The 25,764-nt window shown below is 50.9% G+C and overlaps 2 protein-coding genes across 3 annotated transcripts in view; both read left to right on the top strand.

The window, feature by feature from the left end:
* The window catches only part of LOC142588325 (open rectifier potassium channel protein 1-like), a 118,249-nt gene extending 104,621 nt beyond the window's left edge, over positions 1-13,628 (top strand). The window contains exons 5-7 of one of the 2 annotated variants that reach the window (XM_075699936.1): positions 3,546-3,775; positions 4,905-5,357; positions 6,275-13,628. In XM_075699936.1, the coding sequence (XP_075556051.1) occupies positions 3,546-3,775; positions 4,905-5,357; positions 6,275-6,478 (887 nt within the window). In that variant the 3' untranslated portion in view covers positions 6,479-13,628. Of the gene's footprint in view, positions 1-3,545; positions 3,776-4,901; positions 5,358-6,274 lie in introns of both variants that reach the window. The other variant, XM_075699935.1, reaches the window with a different exon arrangement.
* Positions 13,629-18,201: 4,573 nt separating this feature from the next.
* LOC142588323 (inositol-trisphosphate 3-kinase B-like) overlaps positions 18,202-25,764 on the top strand; it is a 312,671-nt gene continuing 305,108 nt past the window's right edge. The window contains exon 1 of the mRNA XM_075699931.1: positions 18,202-20,588. Coding sequence (XP_075556046.1) covers positions 19,569-20,588 — 1,020 coding nt within the window. The 5' untranslated portion in view covers positions 18,202-19,568. The remainder of the gene's footprint in view (positions 20,589-25,764) is intronic.

The following is a 25,764-nucleotide window of genomic DNA, read 5'->3' as shown; positions in this document are numbered from 1 at the left end:
GCAAAATACGCTCGTGTTCTTAGATTTAGGTGAAGAACGCCAGGCATGGCGCTCTTCGGCCGTACCTGGACCTTGCGCCAATAAACTATATTAATAAATCAACCAATCAATCAATCAGAACCCCCAGGTGGCCAAAAATTTATCCGGAGCACCCCCGTACCGCGTCTGTCATAATCCGCGGTGCCAATTCGGGACCTTAAATCCGCTGGTGTCCAACCTTGTCCTGATCGCATTCGGAAACGCTAATTCTTCATAGAACTCGTACATTATACAGGATCTCATTTCGTCCTCTTAGTTGCGCCCTTAGTGCCTAACGCCCCTTCGCACGTGCAACGGGAAACGTTCGCGATTAAGCACGAAATCGCGAGCGTTTCTCGTGGATTACACTCACTGTTACCGTCACTGCGTGAAGCAGTGACGGTAACAGTGAGTTACTGTTATTTTGTAGTGAGTTGTATATTTCGTTGCGTTGCGCCGTACGGTATACAGGAAGAATCGCCTCCGCGCTGCTCTCAGATTCGGCAATGCTGCACGGAACTAGAGAGACGAATATCGGAGCGGGAGCCCAGCGCGTCCAAACCTCGCTCCTTTGAAGCCGCGTCATTCCGTCGCATCTGCGAAGAAGAAAAGCGGCGGCATCGTGACGGCCAGTATTACGCGCAGCCTCCGTGACAGGACCTGTCAGCCGCGGGCGAGCCTTGTAGCTAGCACTCTGCCGTATATAACCGCTGCGGAGACCCTGCGTCTTGACTGCGAGAGAAGAGCGGCTAGAGTTTCGAAATGTTCGCAAGGGCACTTTAGCCGAGGTTCCTGACAGGAGCCCAATTTTGAAACACTGAGAGCAACGAACAAAGCGTGCGGCCGCTTCGCGTGGCGGTCGCGATGGCTCGGCAGCACGAGGGAGGTCGACGCTCGATTTAAACCGGACGAGATTGCCCACGTGGCACTCCTTGCGAGCATGATCTGAAGTGAAGGCGCTAAAACGATGGTGGACGAAGAAGGAACACACACACACACACGCACACACACACACACACACACACACACACACACACACACACACACACACACACACACACACACACACACACACACACACACACACACACACACACACACGCGCGCGCGCGCGCGCGCGCGCGCACGCACGCACGCACGCACGCACGCACACGCACGCACGCACAGGGCGCCTTCACTTCAGATCACGCTTAGCCAACACGCCCCTAACATCCTTGCGCCCTAACATCCTAACATCCTTGCGAGCGGTAAAGCGTGGCACGTTCTGGACAATCGTTAGACGAGCTAGTGCTGTCCCAGCATGAACCCTTGTTTCGTTTCTTCGAGCATGCTGCGGCGGCCATTCCGAGTCTCGTGTAAGACCGGTATGGAGCGTGTGAATTTCTGCGTGCGGCGAACATTGTTTTCGGGAGTGGCGCAGTGTAACAGGGTCCTCAGCCTTCGAGATAACCGATTTGGCGCACTGTGGTTCGGTGACAAGAGTTTCGGACTCTCGAGACGCGGTGACGGGACGCTGTTGCGCAGCCGGCGGGGTACATGCGCAGCCATTAGTGAGGCCGAGCCAAGGCCTCGGGGGAACCAGAGAGAGAGAGCGTCGGGGATGCGCGCAGCCGAGGCACGGAGGGAGGAGTCGTGTGACCGTGTCGCAGCCCCGTTCACTGTTTAGCGAGCGCGCGCGCGCGCGCGCGCACCCTACAGACACAAAGGCGTCGCCGCGTGGTGTGCACGACCAAGCGGGGCTTCAGAAAATAGCGCGGCTATTTCCAGAGACGGCGAAGAGAGCCGCGCCCCGCCGTCTCTCCTCTCGCCTCCCCCTGGTTCCCCATCTTGTCTTTCTCCGCTTTTATCTCCGGCCGACTGACGCGCAGGAGAAGGGCGCGACAGCGGCACACACACACACACACACACCACCGTCTGGTGCATGCATGCACGAGCTGGGCCGCATATTACGTCGGCCTCCGAAGTGCACGCGCGACGCACGGCCTTCGATTTGAAATGATCACTTCGTAGGACACATGTTGTGATTAGCGCGATTTCCATACTGAAACCTCGAAGAACGACACAGAATCTTATGCAGGGTGCAGTACACCAGGACGCGAGCAGGTGATCGCACGCAAGCAAGGTCCGTGTGCATGTGTTCGTCTGTCTCTGTCTTCTATCACCCCGCACATAAGATTATGTGTGGGAACCAACTTGCGCAGATTAAAGCTACATCTGCTCGGAGAAGGAACGCCGATGGCACGATATGTGATAAGGATGGTACGCCCACAGAACGATTCATTATCGTCGGTTCGCGAGCCCAGTGTGCGCGAGCCCAGTGTGCCCTGAATAGAAAGGAACAGTAAGGGTTAACGTTTAGTCGAGCTAGATCGATAGAACATTCGCCTAGCACTCTGTCATCGTTTTCTGCGTGCCAGTGTGCGAATTGGCTGAGCAGGAAGTGGTCACCAAATGCGCTGCGCCTCCAATTTGAACCTCCCGCACCAAACGGACGAGCTGACATGATCATCGCGTGACCTTCCTTTATGTGTCGCTTTCTGTGAATCAACCAGCACTGACGTCACATGAGAGGTATGCATAGTCCAAAATAATTGGCACCACACCGATTTTCCGATTTCGACAACTTCTCGCTGGCAAAAGCTGTGCTCTCGCTATCAATGGCGGTTTCGGTATTACAGAAGACTAACATTTCAATTTGGCCATAGTTAATTTTTTTTCTTTAGTGTCGCTATGAAGGCTTCGCAGGCGAGCTTCTCGCGACAAGAGAGCAACGGCGCTGTTATATGGCAGCACAGCATCCAGACTGCAAAAAGGGGCTGGCCCAGACGTGTAGAGAATGCGTGAATATGAAACGCCGAAACGACAATAACGACGACAGGCGTACCATGACCGATTTCAACTTCCAGAAGCGTCTTCGTCATATGTACAAGTTAAACGGTTTCAGTCCGATGAGTCGAAAGTGAGCGCTGCTCTTCTTTCTCTGCTGTTCCTCGTGACCTCGCCTGGTTCGCGCTTCCGATCCCGAGTCACTGGGGAAAGGTCCTGCTCCGAGATTCTTCCGTCGTCAGTCGCACGCTATACAGCGGCAAGCGATAGTATGTAGCTTCCGTGTGTGCAGAATATTTCGAACTGTTAACAAGAAGACGGCAATGAGTCGTGATCAACTGTTTGCACTGTATACGCTGCTCTATTCTATTCAGGGTCAAGAGCCCACAGCTGTATAGTGCTGTTCTCAGCATTGATCATCATATATAGTGTGTCTCTGTTTCCTCGTTCATACGCAGGCAACTTCGAATTCTTCCGTCGTCAGTCGCACGCTATATACGGCGGCAAGCGATATAGTATATAGCTTCCGTGTATGCAGAATATTTCGAACTGTTAACAAGAAGACGGCAATGAGTCGTGATCAACTGTTTGCACCGCACGCTGCTCTATTCTATACAGAGTCAAGAGCCCACAGCTGTTAGCGCTGTTCTCAGCATTGATCATCATATATAGTATGTCTCTGTTTCCTCGTTCCTACGCAGGCAACTTCGACGGGGACTACATTTGGATCTACAAGACGGGCGTGGTGTTGTGGATCATCTTCGGCTTGGGCTACCTGGCCATGATCCTCAACTACATATCGCGCGCCATGCGTTGCAAGCAGATCAGGCGAGTGGAGGACCGCCTGTCGGCCAGCTTCAGCAGCACGCAGCACAAGTTCGGCCAGCGCCTGGACGAGATACACAGGCTCCTGCAGGAGTTCGCTTCCAAGGTAGGACGTCCCTTCCTCCCTATCGCCCATTTTATTATCAGGATGCGCGCAGCAGCGAGGTAAGAGGTACGCTGCTTAGGAGTACACCTTGAATGACACGCCGGAGGAAAGCATGAAACAGAAAGGAGTTGGGACACAGGTGGACTCCGTTAGTAGCTCCGTATGGCGCTACCGCGCGGGTCCTTTCTTAAAAGCGATCTACGATGGGGACAAAGTTCGCCTAGTGCTGATAGCTTCGTGTGCGCTGTGTTTTCGCCGCTTAGTTCGCGTTGTAGCGAGAGGCAGCGAGAAGGTCAATTCGCTCGCTGCTGCTGCCGTGCTTCCTCACTCCAGCGTTCTGACAGCGAGTGTGCGCGGTTATCCAGCGAGATGTGTTCATGTTTGCTTGTGCGCGCGTGACATCATGCTTGTTAGTTTAGTTAGTAAGCAAAAGTTTACAAGTTGATACGGCTGATAAAACTACTATCCTTACATTGTATATATATATACTTTTCTATTAATTTGCTACCGCAATCGGTGCTTCGCCTTATCGTAAACTACAACTATATTTTAAAGGTGCGCTGGTGCAATTTTTCGTTTCATGTAAGGTTTCGGTAAAGGCGCTCAGTATAACTTAAGCTGCAAAACATAGTCTTCAAATTTGATATCGCCAACCATCATTTTTTGCCCTGAACAAAGCGCGCGACACGACTTGGTGGCACAGTGACCACCTGGGCAAAGTTGCATCATGAAATAACGACAAGTATTCTAATAAGCTCTCGAGAGTGACACACATTCTGAAGTTGGCAAGTCGCGCTAGCGTTCAAGAGAGACAGAGAGTGAAAAAAACACAAGAGGAGAGTTAAAGAAGTCAACCGACGAGAGCGTCCGGTTTGCTGACTATACACTTGGTGCAAAGGACTCTAACGCTCAATGTGTAGATTCCGTCCTCGTACACGTGCACTGTCCTCTCTCCCTGTCCAATTCCTTACCCTTTCCCTTCGCACCACTGCCGACCGCCGTTCAGGTGTCAGCTGATGTAGGCATTATATATGCACAGTGCGGCTAGCAGTAATTTCCCAATACTTTCCTTCCATAGCGAAGCAATTGAGCGATAAACTAACGTTGAGCCTCGGGGCCCGTGCAGCAGAAGTCCCACCGCAAGTCCATCTGGCGGGGCAAGTCCGGCGACAAGCAGCTGACCGACAGCGGCGGGGGCGGCGTCGACGACGACATGAGCGCGGACAGCCTGTGCGGCGGCTCGGACAAGAACCACAACACGCGCGACGACCAGATCCAGCGGCTGCTCACGCTCGTCGAGACGCTCAAGGAGGAGAGCACGCAGAATCTGTGCCGCACCCGGCAGCTCATCGAGACGCACAACCTGCGGCTGCAGATGGAGGCGCCGTACCACCTGCGCGAGGAGCTGCTGCCGCCCGCCGCCCACCACCACCGCGCCGAGGGGGGCCTGCCCCGGGGCGAGGCGGCGCCCTCCAGGAGGCACAGCCTGCCCGTTCTCAACACCGAGGGGGGCCTCCTGCACAGTCCCGGAGGGACCGGGGGAGGAGGGGGCTTTCTCGCCGTCCCCAAGGACTACCTTCGCGTGAGTACGGCTTTGGGGTGGTAGTCGGCAGAATAGCCGCGGCTACTCACTCGCCAATATTGGGTATAGCTATGTAGGCTTACAATCACACAGTCATGTGCGCACCGCGGTGGTAGCGGTTTTGTATGGGTAAGTCAGTTCTGCGGAAGCCCGCAAGGTGGAGGAAGGTTCGTGAAAGGGAGAAATTGTCATCCACCCGCCTGTAGCGCGAAGCTATACAGTCGAGTGGATGTAGCTCTGTAAGAGTAGTGGTTCGTTGTAACACAGGTGTAAGAAAGGAGGGATGTGGCCCAGCCGAGACCAAATTGTTGGGGCAGGCCAGGGACTGTATGCAACAGATTTAAGCATGCACAATGCATATTTTGACCTGTGGTATTTAAAGAATTGCCCTAATGGGCTCAGGCATTTAATATGAGCCTAACATATCTATATTTCCCCAAAAAAGATTGTTAAAGCTAGAAGTGCTCTTCTCTGTATAGCCCTACTGCGAGCCATGTCGTATTTGAAATTAAATTAGACTGGCTTAACATTTTGCATGAAGCCTTCATTTTCGCACGGCTCGTTATTTTGTGCCTGAACGTTACGTGTGCCCGCGTACCTGTGCGCCTCCTTATCGTCTGCCTTCCTTCTCGCTGTTCGCGCAGATCTTATCAGCCTTCAGTCTGGGGACCCGAATATCCCGCATTGTACAGTGTTATAAAGCGTTATACTGTGTTGCAAGTGCTAGTGATTTGATTGCAATAATATTCAACCTAGGTCGAGCGCAGTTCTTAACGCGACTTTCCCGCGGCCATTGCCGAGAGAAATACGGCATTGATTGTAAAACTGGCTCCCCCCCCCCCCCCCAGCTCGACTTCACTGCACCAAGGGTTTGTTTCTCATTCGGCCTTCGCTTCATTTCCTCCCGAACTCTGCAGGTGAAGAGCTCCGGTGGCCACAAGAACCGCAGTCACCTGGAGTTCCCAACGAACTTTTTCGCGCCCCGTGCGTCGATTCCGCTGTGCAACGGCCGCCTCTCGCACAGAGACTCGTACGACGGTGACGTGTACGACGTCGAAATAGCCGTGACAAAGCCAATGGTGACCTTCGACCTGGACAGCTTGGACAGCACCACCATATGACCGGCCGCCCACACAAGCCGCGTCGTCACCTCTGAGGAGCGCGAGGACGCAAGGAGGAACGCGTGGCAGACGACGGCGCAGCAGACGACGGCGCATCACCTCGGGAGGAAGTTTCAACCGAAGCGGTTTGTGGTGTCTTGAAGCGGGAAGATGACTGTGTGCTGGACCGGCGACCTGTCACGTGTCACCCTTTGGCGACCCCATGCCAGCGAAGCCAATATTAGCAGTAATTGCCGCGCGCTAAGAGAAAACAATAGTTACCTGTTAGTGCCCCTTGCGCGCGTTGCTGTTGAAGACAACATTCGGCAGCTGCAATGTCCGAACACAGTTTCGGTACGTGTCTGTACTCACAATACTTCTTGGCACGGTCTGTGTCGGGCTGTGCAATTGAAGCGCAGGGTAAGCATTTTGGAACCTTCGTATTGCGAAGAGGTCAGCTTTGAAGCTGTGTCGATGCTATAGAAGTGGGGCGACGGAAGTAGCATCGCCCGAGCACACGGCCTTGCGTCAGTTGAGACAGTTGTGCAACGATGCCGCGTGTCAAACCCCTCAGTTGACAAGTCAGGTTGAATGTGGAAACATCCGATCACGAAAAAAGTGGGGGATATACGAATGCTCGCGTACGCATCTGTAACTGGAACTATATGTGCGGATCTTCAGATCTCGTCTTTACAGCTCGGCCACAACGTCGCTGGAAGGAAACGCTCCAACGAAGGGAATCGTGGAAAGCTGGTGCTACAGATTCGTGCGTGTGTGTGTGCTACAGACTTCCGTATTACGCCTACGGGTGCGTGTACCAAGGGAGCAGCTTAGACTGCCCCAGTGAATGCTGTACAGCGACGGTGTGATAAATTTGCACGTGGAAAACTTGGAAAATCAGTGTTCGAGCTGTGAATCGGTAGCTCGTACTTTCGCTCTCAAGGCTGTACGAACGTGCGCGTCTTCATAACGTTCGCGCTTAAGCCAACTCAAGCCAACAAGCAGGATGTGCATCTATTCCCCCGCTATATCGCCGTACTAACGGAAGGACAAGAAGTGGTCTCCGGAAGTGGGTCGCGTCTGCATCGAAGCCCTCAAGTTGTGCTGTGATTTGAACAAACGTAGCGTGCAGTGAACAGATCTCCGCGTTGATCACCAGGACATGTCTACAGTGGACCTCCGACGTTTCTCCCGGGGCCTTCTGGTGCGCTGACACTACGCGAGGACAGAAATAATGTGTCAGCCGTGAAGGCAGTGGGCCTTGGATGGCCCTCAGCGCACACCTTTCTTGTGAAAGTGAGGACAGCTTCGGCGGGGACATATCCTCTATGTTGGTCAGTGTGCGAAGTGAACTTACACGTGCATTTCGTGCGCATGCGCACATGCACACTGTGATGCGTGAAATTGTACAACTCCAGAGTGGAACTGCAAAGTTCGGCCGGGACACAGAAGGGCATGTCTTGGTTTTGAGGCCGCGATGCTGCCTATGAACAACAAAGAGCTTCAGAGCTTCCCCAGTGCTTTTAGCACGCGTTTAGCCTAGCTACGTAGCCCCATTGAATGCCTAACACATGTTCGCGACGCATGAATATAGGTTTTGATTTAACTATAAGCCAGTTAATTAGTACATAGGACGTACATACACGTGTAGCAAAGCGCTTCGTTTGTACCGAACACGTGATGACGGGTTACGATCACAAATAGAAGATTCAGGGTTCTTCACGTAGTTAAGCACGTTGTCATCTTACACAAAGTTTTAGAGATGAACGTATACATTTACCATAGCGGTGGTGGTTGGCTCCAACAAATGCGCAAACAATTTTTTGCTCTTATTTGTTAACTGGCGACTCGTGAACTCGTATACACGAGATTCGGGGACTAGGAACTTGTGCGCGACCGCTTGTCCCAACTATCGCTACCCCAAGTCGTACGGTTACGACGTTCTGCGGCCAGTTGAACTAGGACGACCGGCCGTCATCGTCAAGCCTGTAACGTAACCGGTCACGGAGATATATGTGGAGTGTTTCGTATATTCACGATGAGATTGACTCATTTACTCCTCAAAAATAGTGCCTCGTGTGCCAGTTGCCCACTTCGCGAAATGTACGCCCGGTAAGTTAGGTTGTGAGATCGGCAATCCTTCATAACTAGGCGCACAGGACGAACTATAGGATGATAACACAACACTGGTCTTGCCTTAACCGCGTTTATTGGGTGCTTGAAAAGGGCGCGCCGAATCACACTTTCCCTACCGTTTGTCCTCTTTATTTTATTTTTCCTCGCGATTTAAGCGTTACCGTGCCACTGAGCCGCCACGAGGTAGGCGAAGAACACACATTACACGTGTACATAAACATAATTTTTGTATTCCTATGGCAACGCTGTTTTATAAGGCTACGGTTGTAGGATGCCTTTCTTTTTGTGTAGGAATGTGTACTATACAAGATAGTTTTTTGATAACAATTGTTGTAAATATTTCGCTTTCCTATAGCTCCTTAGTGGAACACAACGTCGCAGGACAAAACATGAAGGAGGCGCTTTGTGTACATTGAGTTGTTGCTTTGTATCGGTCCCGTTGTTGATACTGATGCGGAAGGCAACCACCGTGTTCATCCGTGTACAGTGTGCGCTTTTTTGTGCGTGTGATGCCGTCTATAGTATTTGAAAGAGAAAGACGCCGACTAAACTATAGAAAGGAGTGCCGCCGAATAATGCACTCGGTCCGGGGCGCTCATGATAGCGCTGCCTAATTGCTACCGCAACAGAAATCTTACCACTATTGTGGTTTGGGCTTTGTGGTATATGCCATTACGTAGGCACATTCCGGAAAGAGAGAGAGAGCGCAAGCTGTAGGACCACGGAAAGACGAAGCAACAGAGGCGCTGACTGTCAAATGGCGATTTTTTTATAGCTATAACGTTAAGAGGAAGCTTTAGCTCGGGCCCAACTCCGACGCGGCATTTTCAAATATATGTAAAACGCAAAAACGCTTTTCTGAGATAACCACTGGGCCAATTTTAATGAAATTTGTTGTATTTGAGAGAGAATGTTAAATTCTAGTGTCTGTTGGTAGCGGGATTTCGCTTTAGGGTTTTAATTTTGTTACATAAATTTTCAAAAAATTCGGAAGTTAAAAAAATGGAAGCACCTGATTTACAAATTAATAATTCTGCATCAAGAGCAGATATCGCGATTCTGTAAACAGAATCTATTAGATCATTCAAAGCGGATAAATTCGGTACGCCAATTTATATCTTACGTGAATTCGTTGCGTTGGCTACAAGGGTTCTGCAAAAGTTGTATTTCCATATTACTAAATTTTTTTTAGAATCATGTGTAACACATCAATTTCGCCCGCTTTATATTTACTATAAGATGCAATTCACAGAATTGTGGTATCATTTTTCATTGCTAAGTTACGGAGTGGTAAACTTCATAGTTTCGTTTGCAGAAAATTTGTGATTTGTCTTTAATAAAAAATTGGCTATCTAAATCAAAAAATCGAAACCAACATTCACTAGATTTTAAGTTTTTCTTTTGAATGCAACAAACCTTGTCAAATTTAGTGCAGTGACTGCAGAGAAAAACGAATTCTCCTTTTACACGTATTTAGATAGGAGCACCCGAATTAAAGCTTCCTCTTAAGGGCTCCGTGTCGCCGAAAATACCGTGTTGGCGTCGGCATCGGCGGAGTTGTCCGTGAGCGAAAATTTCCGTATACGCTTAGGTATACGTATATGCCACGCCTTTGCTATATGACATGCGGTATATGTGAGTTACACTGCCACACCATTCTATCACTAAAGTTGCTCATGCATACCTTGCCTTGCATTCTTGACAAAGTTCTTCCTCGGAATTCCGCTAATGGCAACCCACAAACAAATGCCATAAAACAAAACACCGACAGCGTATGCCTTTTACGTTAAATTTTCTCAGACCTAAATACTAAAAGTGCGAAAGAATAACACAAACCTGAAAATTATGTAATTTGTTTGGCGCGGCTGTGCAATATCTCCTAGATCGGCCCACGCAAGAGGCTGCATTTCTACCACAAAGTTCGCCTTCATGCATAGCGTTCGCCACCAGCGTTTCCCGTTAAGCATTACGGTTACATAAGCAGCAGTTGTCGGGAAGCGTGAAGCAGTCAGGGATATTTGAATGCTATCGGGCGTTCACTTCTTAAAGGCGAAGCTTAAGCGTCCTCCATTTTTTTTCCATAGGGAAGACATATTTGTTAAATAGCGGGAAGGTATTAAAAAATATTTAAGGTCAGATCCGTATGCCATCAAAGGCGTATCGTGAAAGGCCTGCTGGTTCACGTGGAAGCTCCGTATTTAATGACACACGTCTCCAAAATCTCCCGTGCTTGTTCACAGCATTTTCCCGACGACACGCATATCCGACGTTGGCTATGTATCTCTTTAATACTTTCTCGCCATTTCGTAGATATATAAGTCTCTCCTATGAATAAACCGCCAATTGGCAGTCGGCATCTGCGTTGTTTCGTCTTTCTATATGGTCCTGCAGCTGGCGCTATTGTTTAGGATCGTTGCTTATCCAACCAGGCCAACTTCGCACCATTGTACATAGAGGTGATCAGTGCCAGCGCAGCTAGCGCATGGCCCAGCCTAGAAACTAAAGCCAAGCAAGAGGTATTATGGATAGTATCATTGACGCATAGGAATAACAGGGCACGAAATACAGCGCTGTGTCACAAACAGTGGTCGAACAAGGAAAGTCACTGCAGTCAACATTTTGAAAAGGCACCAAGATCGCGTAACATCGCGACAGTAACCTCGTGTGCGCTTGTATTGTTATTCCTCTGCGTCCAAGTATACCAGTTGTGCTACACGGAACGACTTAAGTGCGACCTCACAGCATGAATTTAGAAATGGCAGTCACCCCGAAGTGCTGTACAGTTGCGGACAAAAGTAATTGAAACGCGGGAGTTGTGGCGAAAACGCCTCGAGCAGCCTCGATCGAAGCTGCTATAGAGGAAGTTGGGATTGAACTTCTGTTACCACCGGCCTGTGCGCATGCGTAATCCAATTTCTTGCTTCTCCTTAAGGCTGCTGCAGGGCGTTGGGACACAGTTCGGCCGCAGTTACCGTGTTCCAATTACTTCTGTCCGCTCGTAGTGGTGTAGCCTTGCTGAAAGTTCCATGTACTTTGCATTTTTACGCGACTATGACGATGACGATATCTCCGTTACTATAAACACTTTCACTGCCGTCCTGAGAACTCTCCAGCATGTAGCGCGCACACCTGGCCTACAGATAGACTGGGTAGTCGGGTCATAGTCGCCGAAATCGCAGCGAAAAGTTTAATATTCAACAAGGGTATGAATTGGGAGAGTTGGCGGCTCATCATCATGGAGAGAACAGCGCAAAACGATTGTGCCACAGCGAAGGAAGGCAGTAGAACAGACACAGCTCTTGCCGTCCGTTTGCGCTGTTCTTTCCCAGAATTTCAATATCAGCCACGCGGCCGCATTCAACGGCATCTCGTATAGCGACTGCGCTGGAGAGACTTGCTAACTATGCGACAACGTACTTTCTTTCCTCTATTTTCTTTTTCTTTTTGTTCAGACCACGAAATTCGGCAGAAAGTAGCCATAACAGCAACCGATGCTCTGGCAAATACACGCATTTTCATTTTGTGATTCAATGCTTCCAATCTGATTCAATTTAATAATTCAATCCTGCTTCGCCCATAGGGGCAAGAATGAAACAACGCGGTTACAGAAAATAAAAATAAAGAGGAGGCAAAGAGTATTGCCGCGAAGCAACTGTAAGCTTCAGAGCTGGTGGAGCGATCTTGTAACGCTTCGTTAAAAATAAATGTGGCAGACACATTATTGTGATATGCAACTAAAAAAGCAAGTGCAACTGCGTTACCTCGCAGCCGCAACACATAGTCGCATATCTTCATAACAGCTGTGCATGTTCTGATTAAGAACAGCTGCACCAGGTGTCTCTATTGACGCTCCCTGATGCTTCTCGCGTTGACGATAATGCACTAACGCTAATGCGAACATAAATGTGGATGGAAACTCCCGCCGTGAACTCGAGACGGCCGCGGTGACCTGAATCACTTTCGTGGGCTTTCGCTCCACATACGTACGGGCAAAGGGCTACGCTATCGTGGCAAAATGGCACCGTACAAAACATACAGCTGCTCATGTGCCACAAGGGGTTGTATGGTCAACAAATAAGCATCTCGAAACTGGGCGTTTACAGATGGCCTTAATAAGCGAAGTTCCTCGTTGCAGGTCATCGCATCACAACGGAAAGACGGGAGAGTTTACAGAGGCACCCGGAAAGAACTCGATTCGAGATGAAAACAAAGTACTTCTTCCATTCTAGACAGTCACGCTGACGGTTGATCGCTATATAGCTTCAAGCTCGACGCACAGCACTATGATAAGCACGTCATTCAAGAGGATGCGTGTTTCCTTCGTGTGCCACAGCTTTTCGCAGCTTCGCAAAGTGCGGACTTTGCTGTTCTTGTTGTTTTTTTACCTTTCTCTCGACACGCATGTGTCTCAAATGCCAACAGACTACAAGTTTGTCAGTGATTAAGTGCAAAGCTAAGCGGGTGATTCAAACGTGGCAGTCAATCGGCGGATATATACAATGGGGAGCAAATAATGTTTGGAGAAATGTATTCGGATTCGCGACGGTGACTCAAGTGAATTGTGATGTGAATCCTGTGCAAATGTTCGTTTGTATGCCTCTTAGCTTCAGCCTCGACAACTGCGTTATCTTATTCCCCGCACCACGTGTGTGCAGAAGTCTCTAAGCTTCGAACTTGTCGGGATACACGTCGCGTAATGCAACGCTTCCACTACAGCGCGCGTCGTTGCTGATGTTCCGGGTTGTAACAGCGCGATTTCATGGCGCTATGTAGAAAAATAACATACAAACGCAACGAATAATCCAGACATAGATGATGTAGTACCACCCACCAAGCCAGGAAACTTGACGGTACAAACGATCTCAGAGAAACGGCGCCTTATTGTTACGACGGTGTGATCTGTGTGTGCCTGTGTGTGTATGTGCGTCGTATGCAATTACATACATAAAAGCTGGTATATGTATAGCGTTGTGCTTACACTTGTTGTGCACTTTACCCGCTCCGCTGTAAATAAAATATAATTTTAACCCTGTTACCACCGGACTCACGCTGCGTGTTCTTTCGGTCGCCGGCCGAGTGACATTCAAGCTTCACCCGGGATGCATAGAAGCAAGAAAACGTTGAGAGAAAAAAGGTAATTACACGTCTCCTAGTTTTTATGCACACAAGAGTCGTGGTGGAGGCAGTAGTGCTGCTTGAAAATGATCAATAAAATGTTTTACGTTTATTGGTCATCTATATGTACACAGCGCACCTCACTGTAGTCATTGTCATAGTTTTATTGTAAGTATATGTTTTACGCATCTATACAGTGATCAGTTTTAGGCCTCTACATAGCCACGTTACATCTACTCACCGCAATTCGTCAATCAATCGATCGCTCAATACTATTTCATCGAGCTCTTCGGCCAAATCTGACCCTTGCGCCATTAAACACTATAGATAATCATCATCATCATCAGCAGCAGCAGCAGCAGCAGCAGCAGCAGCAGCAGCAGCAGCAGCAGCAGCAGCAGCAGCAGCAGCAGCAGCAGCATCCTAGTTTTGTGTTAGCTCGGAAAAGGACGGGAGATAACGCGCCCCACGAGACAAAGAGGGGGGGGGGGGGGCTGACCTATGGCCTCGACAATGTTCGGTTTTAAACAGGACACTAAACACACGATGGAACACTGCGCTGCAAAGCAATACTTTCGACACAGACGCAAAGAATTATAAGATAGAGCACAGCGCTTCATTTGTGTCTGATGTCATAGTTACTTACGACCATGTCGACGGTATTGCTTCGCAGAGCAGTGTTCCATCACGTCACAGAACCAACTGGTCCACTAGCCAGCACATTATTACACCAAAGAGAAAAATAACTTGAGGTGCATTAGTATACAGTAGACTTCCAATGATTTGACTCCGGTTAATTTGATTATTCGGTTAATTCGATCCAGACAGAAAGTCCCGGTCAGCGCCAGACGCAAAATTTCGTTCTTTCTATCCTTAAATTGGCCTTCGCCAGATAATTCAAACTTGACCAGTAAGCACGGACGAGTCTGCCCCGATGCTGACACCGATAGCGACCCCTTTAGCGGCAGCATCCGTCTCAGCGGAGCTTAGAGGAAAGTGATTGTCAAAAACGCCAATTTTCGGGCCGCCCTAGGAAGATTATCAAGTGATAACCGAAGCTCACAGTCTGATTACGCTATTTATCTGATTCTAATGCGCGGCTTCCTTTGTTTTTCGGTAAAATTGGGCCGAAAGTATCCTGCGCGGTGCATTGGAACAGGAAACCAAAACCGCCTTCGCGGTGTTCGTATGCTTTACCGCATACACAACTGTATTGGGGCAAAGCCATTTTTTTTTAAATTGTGATGGGCAGCCACTGTGCAACACATCGAAAGTTGCCAATTTTTCTTGCTAAAAAAAATGGGTGCGTGTTACGTTTCTGCGTTGTTTAGGAGCTTTACTGTTATTTCTACGTTAGTTTTCTACTTCGGATACACGGAAGCTGAGCGCGCGTTTGATTCGGGGGCGTGTCAGAATAGGGCATAATACTGCCAAATGAATCGGAGATGTGCCCTGGCATTTTTTCTGCATCTTGTTTATTTCGACCCACCGTATAATTCGATCGATTTCGTCGCAAAACGCAACGACCAAGGACGAGTGCTAAAGCCACCTTGAAGTTTACAAACCACCTCGCCGTGACGTCATGAATTTTGACGGCGAGCTGCTCGACTCTAGGTAATTCTTTACAGGTTAAGATGAACTACATTGTATTCCAAATTGGTCAAAACTGAACATATAAAGCAAGTTTCAATAACATTTACAGAGCCACGCACAACGGCACAAGTACGAGAAGGTATTCTGATAACAGTGACGTCACGCTGGCGTACCATCGCTGGGGTTCCGACGCGAAATTTAAGAAAGAAATGAGGTAGGACGCCCCTTCCTCCCTATCGCCCATTTTATTATCAGGGTGCGCGCAACAGTGAAATACGAGGTACGCTGCTTAGGAGTATACCTTGAACGACACGCCAGAGGAAAGCGCGAGACAGAAAGGAGTAGGGACACAGGTGGACTCCGGTAGTCGCTCCTACCTTGAAAGCGATCTGCGATGGGGACAAAGTGCGCGGAGTGCTGATGGCTTCGTGTGCGCTGTGTTTTCGCCGCTTAGTTCACACTGAAGCGAGATGTAGCGCGAAGGTCGATTCGCTCGCTGCTGCTGCCGTGCTTCCTACCACCAGGGTGTTGACAGCGAGTGTGCGCAGTTGTCCAGCGAGATGTTTTTGTTTGCTTGTGTGCGCGTGACACCATGCTTGTTAGTTTAGTTAGTAAGCAAATGTTTACAAGTTGATACGGCCGATAGAACTACTATATAGCCTTATGTTTAACAAAACGCTCTTTCATGTATTTAAGCAGAAACTTAACTGGAATGCCCATGTATTTCATCCCACACTTTGCGAATAGCTAGAAACTGGTGTCATTCTGGATATTCAAGTGCATACTTCTTGCAAACTCACCGGATACACTTTGTAAATTGCAATGTATGTACCGGATATGAAATGATTAAGAAGGTAATTAGTACATTTTCGTTAATTATTTGAATGGGTCTCGATTTATCATGGTAGTGATGTCCACGTGTTCGACTAATCCAGCTCAAGGACAAGATTTATGCTATCTCCTGCAGGCAAGCTTAAAAAATTTAGGAAAGCTTAAAACTGATCCCCCCATATGGCCAAAACAGCATCAGGCGCACCCGCAGCAGCAGCCACCGTCAGCAAGGCCTTCGCAAGATGAACAACGCTTTAAAATATTTTGATTTGAACATTTAAATAGCGACATGTTAAGAAGAAACGTTAAAGAGACTCATCCTCATTAGAAAAATAACATAAAGGAGACGAAGCCAGCCGCACCGTGTCAGGTGGAAGTTGAGTGAAGGAAATTTGGCAACGCAGTCTCGCAAACGAGACTTCGAACTTCTTTGTGAGGGAGAGTGTACAGTTCCAATTAAATTTAAGATGCAGAAATTCAGAAGAGGACAATAAAGGTTCGGACAGTTTAACACGAAGCAAATTTCCTAAACTTCCGGCCGCCTGTTACGCACACCGACGTTCGTGAAACAGGGACAACGGGATCCTCATGGATGGATGGATGGATGATTGAGGCTCAACCCTTTGAATCGGGCGGCGGCGGCGCGCGCTACCTAGCCTTTAATGGTTCTATATGCATGCATACACTCTAAGAACAGTTCACACCCCCTGGCCCGCCCCCTCCGCCACACAAAAACAATCGTCATCCGCCCCGATGCGTTTCCTTGCCCCATCGCTGCAAGCCCGGAACCTCCCAGTGACGAACGGCACGCGCGTTATCAGAAGGGGCGCTCCAAAGGGTGTAAACTGTTCTATGCTGATAACGCGCGTGCCATTCGTCACTGGAAATGAAATGCCACCGCGAGTGCCATCTGCAGATTCGGTTAGGAAAATGAACGAAATGTGAAATACTTGGGATGAAAGAATAAAATTCTCTTAGGACGTTTGATACCTTAGGCCTGGATAGCGAAGAACGAGACGAACAATCTGTTTAAATTACCGATGAAAACAAAAATTAAGGTGATTTACGCACTGCTGGAACGACCGCCAGTAATCCAGCCTGAATGGAAAGCCGAAGCCGTATGGAAAGATAAGCCAGCTGCACTTTCTGATCAAATAAGTTGTTTGCGTCTAATTTATGCAGTTAAAGGCATAAACGTAAGGGGTTTCGTCCTAGAAGAAGATGGATTTGAGCATGGAACATGAACTGCGTGTCTATTTAAAGCATTTTATTTGCCACTACAACATCCGGGAAATTTATACATTTCTTGTCTTTTTGCGGTTGCATGTTATAAAACAAGATCAAAACTTACCAATCCTGCTGCATAAACTTTCCGCGAAGCCAAAAACCGAGCCCCTCTGCAGCGCCAAACAGCGCCGAACACGCTAAAGAATCTTGCGCAAACCACGACGCCAACGTGTCCTCCGAGCTTTCGTAATGCGCGGGGTAATCTCTGAGGTCATTGTGCGTGAAAGTGTAGATGCGTGGATGCTTAGCGCCACCTCGTAACGAACACTAAAGATTAAAGAACCTTTTACGCTGCTAGATCTTATGTGCAATGCTTACCTTTTCGTGTTAGCGACGTTCAAGAAACACTTCCGCACTACATCATGAGCGCAATGCACGAGAAAAACGCTTTTTTTTTTTATAGCGCGTATAAGCAACAAAATTCAAAGTAGCGACGGTGTCAAACGTGGAGTGCAGGGCATGACACTTTAAGGTGAAGAAACTCGCACGTTTTAAAAGGCGAATGGTAGACGCGACGACATTATCCAGAACTTTGGTTATTGCTTCAAATCCGTGTCGAACGAAAATTGCCCGTTAGTTTTCGTTACTCCAACGCGCGGGAGATGGCGACACAGTGCCGGCACTTCCTCGCCCTCTCCGTTGCGCAACGTCGTCTGCAAGAGTGACCGCCGGCGGCAGACTTAGCGTCAATGTATGCGTAGAGCGCGAAGCTAATCGTCAAAAAAACACTACGAAAGCGATAACAAAAACAGCGGGTCGTGGCGAACCACGTGTTGCGTGGAATCGTTTCTTGAGTGCCTCGTTTTCGTGTACCGCAGGACGCGCCCAGTGGACAGCCCCTAGCGGGACCCAAAAGCGGACACTGGAGGAATATCTCCGGCATCGTACGTAAGCCCGGCCGCATGACTGCGTAACCGCAATTGCCTACTTAATATCTGCGCCAGAGAGGAGCGCCAGTGGCATTCTTTTTCTATTCCTCCTTCTCGCTCGCGCGTATTTGACTCGCGAATCGGTCGACCGAGCGAACAGGAAGTCGCGCGCTACGCAACTCCCTCTGGGGTCGTTTCCTTCGAGCGCCTGTCGAGCAGACGAATTATTTCGGATCGAGCCGCCGGGGAAAGCAAACAAGTGTGAAAAAAAAATAAGAAAGAAAGAAAGAGGTACGTCGAGGAAATAAGAGACACGCGACCACGGCGGCGGCGACGACGTTGTCATCTTAACAACATAGGGTCGAGGAAAGAAAATAACAAGAAGTTCGCAACAAGTATAAACACACTATCCTCCGGCCGCGGCGCCGCGAAACTCGATAATTGGGTCGCATGGCTGGCAGCGACGTCGAGTAGCGTTGCGGCGTGTAGCGCACCGAACGTTTCGTCGACGGAAATCGGCGTGCAACCTGCGGCAGGTTGGTGGAGCCCGTACAGTGTGTGTGTGTGTGTGTGTGTGTGTTGCAAAGCGTGACGGACGTCGTCGACTCGTCGCCGGCGCGCATCGCGCGTCGAAAAAAAAAGCCGGATACGTGAGGAAAGAAAACACAAACGGGGGAAAAAAGAAAGAGAGAGAGAGAAGCTGGCGTTACGAGACAAGCATGGTCCGCCGCCGCTGCCGCTACACGATCCGCGGTCTCTTGAGCAACTTTTGAAGCACGAACGACGACGAAGATCCACCGCCACAACGACGACGCCAGCGCCGGATTGCGCCCGATAGTAAGCCGCCCGTCGCGAACCTCTCGTTATTTTCTTTCTCAAACGTCACCGAGCGAGCGAGCGAGCGCTGGAAGACGCCAGCCAAGTACCGCTGTTTGTGTTTCCGACGCGAACCCCTTCGACAGCGCGACACGGTGTGTCACTCTCGACGACGTCCGCGTGCGAGTGCCGGCGTTTGTGCGGTTCAGTTTCTGCAGAAGAGCGTTCGGGGAGGTCGTCGTCTGCATAGCTCGCGGACGCCCGTTGGACAAGCGCTTCTTCGTTGCGTGCTACGACGGTTCTGGGGTGCCAGCTTCGACCGAGAGATGTGACAGCGGCCTCGGTGTCGGGCGTGGCTCGTGCGTGAGCGGGAGTGTGTGCGCGTGTGTGGGTGCGTGCGTGTGGTGTTTCGGGGGCAGTGCACCGTAAGTCCCGAGGTGGACCAAGTGTGCCCCGCGCGCGCCATGGAGCCGGACCGGCGAAGCAACGGAGGCGGGGATAGCGGCGGCGAGGCCTCGCCGACGTCGTCGCTCCGGCGCGGCTGCAGCCGTAGCCGCTCGCGCAGCTTCAACAACAGCGGCGGCACTTCGGCCAGCCCATCCCGGAAAGAGGACTGCGGCAGCGGATCGCGCGCTCGCGTCGCCTGCGGCGGCGCGACCACCAAGAAGGCGTACTCGCTCGAGTCCATCCAGCGTTGCAAGCGCTGGCGACCCTGCCAGTTGCTGCGCGAGGTGTTCGCGAAGACGCCGCTGCTGTTCGGCGCGCGGCGTCACCAGCCGCACAAGGCGACGACGACCACGTCCCCGATGACTCCGGCGTCGGAGAGCGCGACGCTGTCGTCCGAAGACAGCGGCCACGCCGAGTCGCCCGTGTCCCTGGTGTCGGTGGTGATCGAGACGCCGCCTTCGCCTCCCGGCGGGGGTCAGTGCCCGCCGCCCAAGTCGCGGCGCTCGTGCAGCGCCGACTCGGCTGTGGATTTCGACACGAGTGACGAGGCGCTTCTAATGTCGCCGCTCAGTGGTGGTGACGGTGGTGGTGGTGGTGGTGGTGGTGATGCCAACGGAAGCATCGTTCTCGTGGACAGCGCGACCGTCCACCGGCACTGCACTGTCCTGGTCGACGGCGGCGCCGTCGTGGTCGACGGCAACTCGCTGCACCAGCCCGCTCAGCACCACCTGCACCGCACCAGCCTCCCGGGCGACCGGGCCAAGCGGCCGCTGTCCCAGTGCCTGTCGCTGTCGTGCCCCGTGCTAAACACGCCCAGCGTCGTGGTGAGCGACTTCAGCAGCTGCGACGTGTCGCCCGAGATCATCGAGGAGGTGGACGCCGACCACTCGTCGGGGGGCGAAGCCCGCGACTACCTCTCCCTGGGCGGACGCTCGTGCAGCTCGTGCTCTCTCTCGTCGACCGTGTCCAGCGCCTCGTGGGACGACGACGCGTCGCAGAGCGACGTCAGTGAGGCCGGCTCGGCGTGCTCGTCGAAGGTGAGTGACACCTCCGCGTCTCCGTGTCGTCTTCGCACAGTGCTCTGCGCCTTTGTTTCTCGTCGCGCCCGTCACGTGTTCGCGACCGTGCGCAAGAACGGCGCGGACGGTGCGACGTCTGCAGAGGCCTGTCTTCAGCGGTGGACCTGTGGGCGGACGGCGAGAAGCACGAACTCACCAAGCGGGCAGCCGTGGGCGTATCGTACACCGGAACTGTCCGTGTTGGTCACCTGACCGGGCAACTGCGTCGTTCGGCCGGGTTCTATACATCGATAGGCTACGATACACGCAGGACGACAGCTTATTCGCTCTGTCCGCAAGTGCGTGGTGGTTTTTAGAAGCGGGTGGCCCTTATTTCTATCTTTGTGCGGAATTCCTCTCATTTCTCGTGTGGTTAGGTGGAGTAAAACGCAATAAACATCACGGCGCCCAGACGTGACGCGTCGTGCTGTCGACCTTACCTCTATCTCGTGCTTAGGCGTCTTGTTGTCTCTCAAAACTTGGCGAACTTTGGTCCCTTAGGTGGCCGCACTTGGCGACACTTGGCCGTGGTCTGCGCCAGCGGACATAAGTTTGGCGAGCGCGCATGTTTTGAAAGCCGGCCTGACAGGGGTCTGTGTCCGGCCGGGCAAGTTGGCCTTACCTATTGTTAAACAACGTGAAACCAAAGGACACAAAAGAAGGGGGTGGGGCGTAAGCAGTGGATTGAGTGCATCCCCCTTCAAACTGCGTCCTTTGTCTAGTTTCGTGCTCACAAAATGACAGGGGTTGCGCTGGCTGTTCTACGTGCTCAGGTTGCATAGTCGCGAACGTCATAGATCCGAATACTCGCATTATATTCGCAGCCTGGTTTCTTCGTGTTATAACCTATAACTTCACTATACAAGAGTCGCGCGTGGGAAATTATTTAGGTTTCTGGGTGGCCACGTTCATCAGTTTGTTTTCGTCGTTATACCGATGCACTTCGGCACGGCAGCACGCATGAAGGTGAGAAACGTAGACAAAGAGAAACGAGGCGAACTCAAAATTCGGCGAACTCAAAACTCATTTACTGTGTCTCGCTCCGGTTCAAGCTCTGCTTGCATGTGTCTGTGTAAGGATGGCGCTTTCGATTCGGTTGTGGTGTTTGAGGATGACTCGCAGTTCGCACTTTATACAAGGCAGCTGAAGCCAAGCCGTCGCTTCCTTGAGCCTTTCTCGCCAGCAGCTGCGGCGTTTTGACGTCCAGGACCGCTGTTATCTGGCTTCGTGATAATGTGCCACTGGAGTGGAAACTACACAGCTGGAGTCGCGAGCACGTGATCGTACTAAAAAAGGACGTGTGCTTCTGCGTCACGTGTCCCTTCGCGTCACAGCGTCATCTGCACATTTTCGAGCACGGTCTGTAGCGGCAGATGACTCCTCGTGCATTCCAGTCATAAGATCCCCAGAAAAAAAAAAAAAACTCATTGTTTTTTTATCTTCGGAGCTTATTCAGTCATAGGGAGCGCACATACACACTTAAAAGTGTTTACGACCTTCTGGGTTGTTTGCTTGTCGCATGGGTAACATCCGTATACCTTTATGGCTTTGAAAATATATGTAGAGCATGACAACGAGCTCTAACAAGGCGTGCGATGAGAAAAAGCGTGGTTGAAAACTATATGTAATAATTCTGACAGCCTTGGGCGCACATAAATATCCAACAGGAGAATTTGACAGCGAGAGCTTTGAATGTCTATTAAATGCACTTTTCGTGTCGTCTGTGCCAGCTATCACCAATTTTACTTGCCAAAAAATAAATTACGCAAGCAACATACCAAGACTGGTTCTGCAGCGTAGCCTTCTCCGCCTTTTACCTCCACACTGCGGTTGCTGTCTTGCACGATGGACCGCGAATGGTCAGGGATCGAACTGCCCTCAAAGATCATGTGTGAGAGCGGTGGCTGACTGCACGCTAGGCTGGGTTCAAGCACAGAGTTTCTTACACATATTACTTCGATGGGACTCGCACCAGCACGTGTTCCCATATAGTATACCGTGGGAATAATGGCCCAAATTTCGCTCTTGTGGCTTCGAAAGTACCTGTCTCGCTATTTATATTACGCTTTACCTTTTTAAACATCCCAGCAATTAGAATTAACTCAGCGAGGCAATAAATCTTCGCGCGCGTACATAATCACTGCCAACTGTTGCTTTAAAATAAAACACTTCGTTAAAAAAAAAGAAGAAAAAAAACACACTCAGTCACAAAGCTACGTTTGAAGCCAAACGGCCGAAATTTATGGACGGCCCATGCACTAATTGCACATCATTCCCGCGCTGGCTGGACTGCCGTACTCGCAGCTTCTGCAGACAATGTCGACAGAGCTTCCGTTTGCGCGAAACCACATGGGAGTTCAACGCAGTGATTCTGAACGCACGGTTTGGAACGCGAGCGCGCGCTGGCTCGTAAACTCCCAAGTGGAGCAACGTGGCGACGACGAGCACCGCGAGCAACGCGGTCCACATTTCGGCCAGAAAGGTGAACCGGAGCAGCGTCGATGCGCAGTGAATTGAAATTTGAAGTGCGAGGTTTCGCGTGTGCCATAAAGCCCGACGCGATTCCGAAGCACGCCGTTGTGGGGGAGGCTCAAGATTAATTTCGACCACCTGGGGGGTTCTTTAACGCGAACCTACAAATCTATAGGTGTACGGTGGAGCGTTCCCCGCATGTCGTCCGGAACCGAACCCGCGACCTCGATCTCGCAGCATCGCAACGCCATGGCACCTCCTGGACGAGCGCGGCGGGTGACAGGCGGCGAAGAATTGCTTGGATCCTAATTACATGCATGCTCGCTACACGCGCAGCCCGCCTGTATCGATACGCGTGTGACGCGACAGCCACGCATAGGAACGGGACCGCCTCGCTTGCGGCTGCGAACGAGTGCACACTTTGGGAAACACTTGGCGCATGTAAGGAGTTCGGTTCGTCGTTCTGTCTCTTTTTTGGTTCCTATTGCGATTGTGTTTTGTTGGCTGTTAAGTAATATACAAATGCCTGGTGTATGTTTTCTTGCTCTGTATTAAGAATGCTGGGTATAGTGCTACTTTTCAGCGTGGGATACGTGGTTTGTTTTCATTTTTGCCTCCTCATTGCTGTTTGTGTTTCTCTTCTGTGTCCGTTCCTGCTAACAATGTTTCTGCATATCTTGCGGTATCCGCGGTATGACATTGTGTTAAACGCTGTCTGTCGGCTCTGCCCTTCAAGCCCAATGCGGCTTTGGCAGGCTTATTATGTTTTAGTGCTGGCGGAATTCCTGTCTCAATAAAGTATTATTGTTATTGTTATTATTATTATTATTAGGTGCGTGCGAGAGAGACTCTGGTTTCTGCACGGGACGTGTTAGCGCCGTTGGAGCGCCGCACGTTTACGTCGAGCCGAGTGTCTCCCACGGTGAACAAAACGTGTCCGCGACGTCGTCCTCAGGTCTATATGTACTTGTTAGTGGTCGCTGAACGAGAACAGCGTTCCCCCTGCGCAGACAACGGTAATAGCCTCGGCCAAACCGATTGTCGCAGTGCGTGGGATCCGCATTTCTCTCTTTAACAATCGCGTGTGACAGACAGCTCAATACGATATTTTCGTGTACATTTCTTGAATCACGGGCCGCTAGTGAAGATGGGGACATTATACTTTCGCGACGAATTGCAACGTTCAGTTAGCTCGTTAACAACGTTCCAGCAATATATATATTTTTAATTGTTCGCTCTAGTCGGAGTAACGACAGCGAGTTGCTGTGCATCACTGACAATTCTGTCGCTGCACCGCACCTATAATCCTTTGTTGCTCCTGACTAAGTTGTTTCCTTTCTCTTGGTACGCCGTTCTTACCTGTATACTTAATAGACAGGCGCTTACCTGATACATATTACACGACCAACCCAGCTCGACTAGCTACTAGTGCGTATATGCCCACAATTTACTGAATCTGTTTATGACCGACATCGACGAAAACTCCCGACAAATCGTACGTAAAGTTGAGAGCATGTAACGGCTTCAGCTCCTTAAAAAAGGATGTGCAGAAATCATCGACGGTGATGCTAGCGAATAGCCGAACACTTCTAGACATCATTCGCTTTATTCAAAGAATGAAGCGCTTGACGAAAATATATTCGTTTGCAGTGAGAACATTTAGTTAGGCGGCGTTCGTTGTTTTGTTTGCTTAATTCCGCACAGAACGGAGTCGCTAACCAGCGCACCTGTAGCGCTAGTGCAGGTGGACGGCACGTCCGTATATATCTACGACAGTTGACGTTCGACAACGAACGTGCCCATTTGCGTTGGCGCATTTGTTCCGCCCACCGACCACCAAACCGCCGGCCACCGCCGAACTCTATACCGGCCATGATAACGGGCGGAAAAGAGCCAAGGAAAGCCATGAAGCATCACTATTCAGATCCGATGTACTTGACCAAAGAAGAGGGAGGTGGTGCAGGCGGACGTTCGTCTCGCATCGTTTTACGCCAGGTATCGTCCTGCTATACACAGAAATTTCGGGGGCGGCGGGACAGCTAGGGGCAGGTGCCCGGTGCAACAAACACCTCTCTCTCTCCTCCTCATCTTTCCATCCCGCTCCCATGTGTAGGGTAGCCAACCGGTTGAGCTAAACTGGTTAACCTCCCTGCCTTTCCTTCTCCGCTTCTTCCTTCCTTCCTCCCCCCATCGCCTCCGCTCCCGGTTTGCGCCCCCGGACACATAACAAGAGCGCGCAGGGTGCCCCACACCGCGCCCCCCACGCGCGTGACCTCGCGTGGCGGGGCCCGCGTGCAGGTATAGATCTGCATGCGCTCGTGTCGGGCAACGAAGCGCGCGCTCGTGGCTTCACGCGCCGCGCGTCACGACGTTCAATGGCGCGCGTCAGGATGCCAGTACGGGTCGCCGCGTGCGGCGCACAGCAGGGGTGGGGGTGGGGGTGGGGGGACACGCGCTGTCTACCGCCGCGCGTGCGCTCGTGCGCGCGCACACGCGGAAGAAGAACAGCCGCCCACCGGCGCTTGTCGCCCACCCTCGCGCACGCGGGAGGTTTCAATCACCCGCTCAATGTCGTCGCCGTAATACGCTGCACGCCGCTAAACTCGGGGTTGCACTTGCGTAACGCGTGCCTCCGCGGCACCCCGTGGTGAGGCTCGTGCTCATTTGCGCGACTCGGGCGCGG

The sequence above is a fragment of the Dermacentor variabilis genome, chromosome 7, assembly GCF_050947875.1.
Source record: "Dermacentor variabilis isolate Ectoservices chromosome 7, ASM5094787v1, whole genome shotgun sequence".
In the NCBI taxonomy this organism is placed as follows: Eukaryota; Metazoa; Arthropoda; class Arachnida; order Ixodida; family Ixodidae; genus Dermacentor; species Dermacentor variabilis.
Note: the sequence above shows the minus strand (reverse complement) of the source record. Positions and strands in the feature narration are given on the sequence as shown.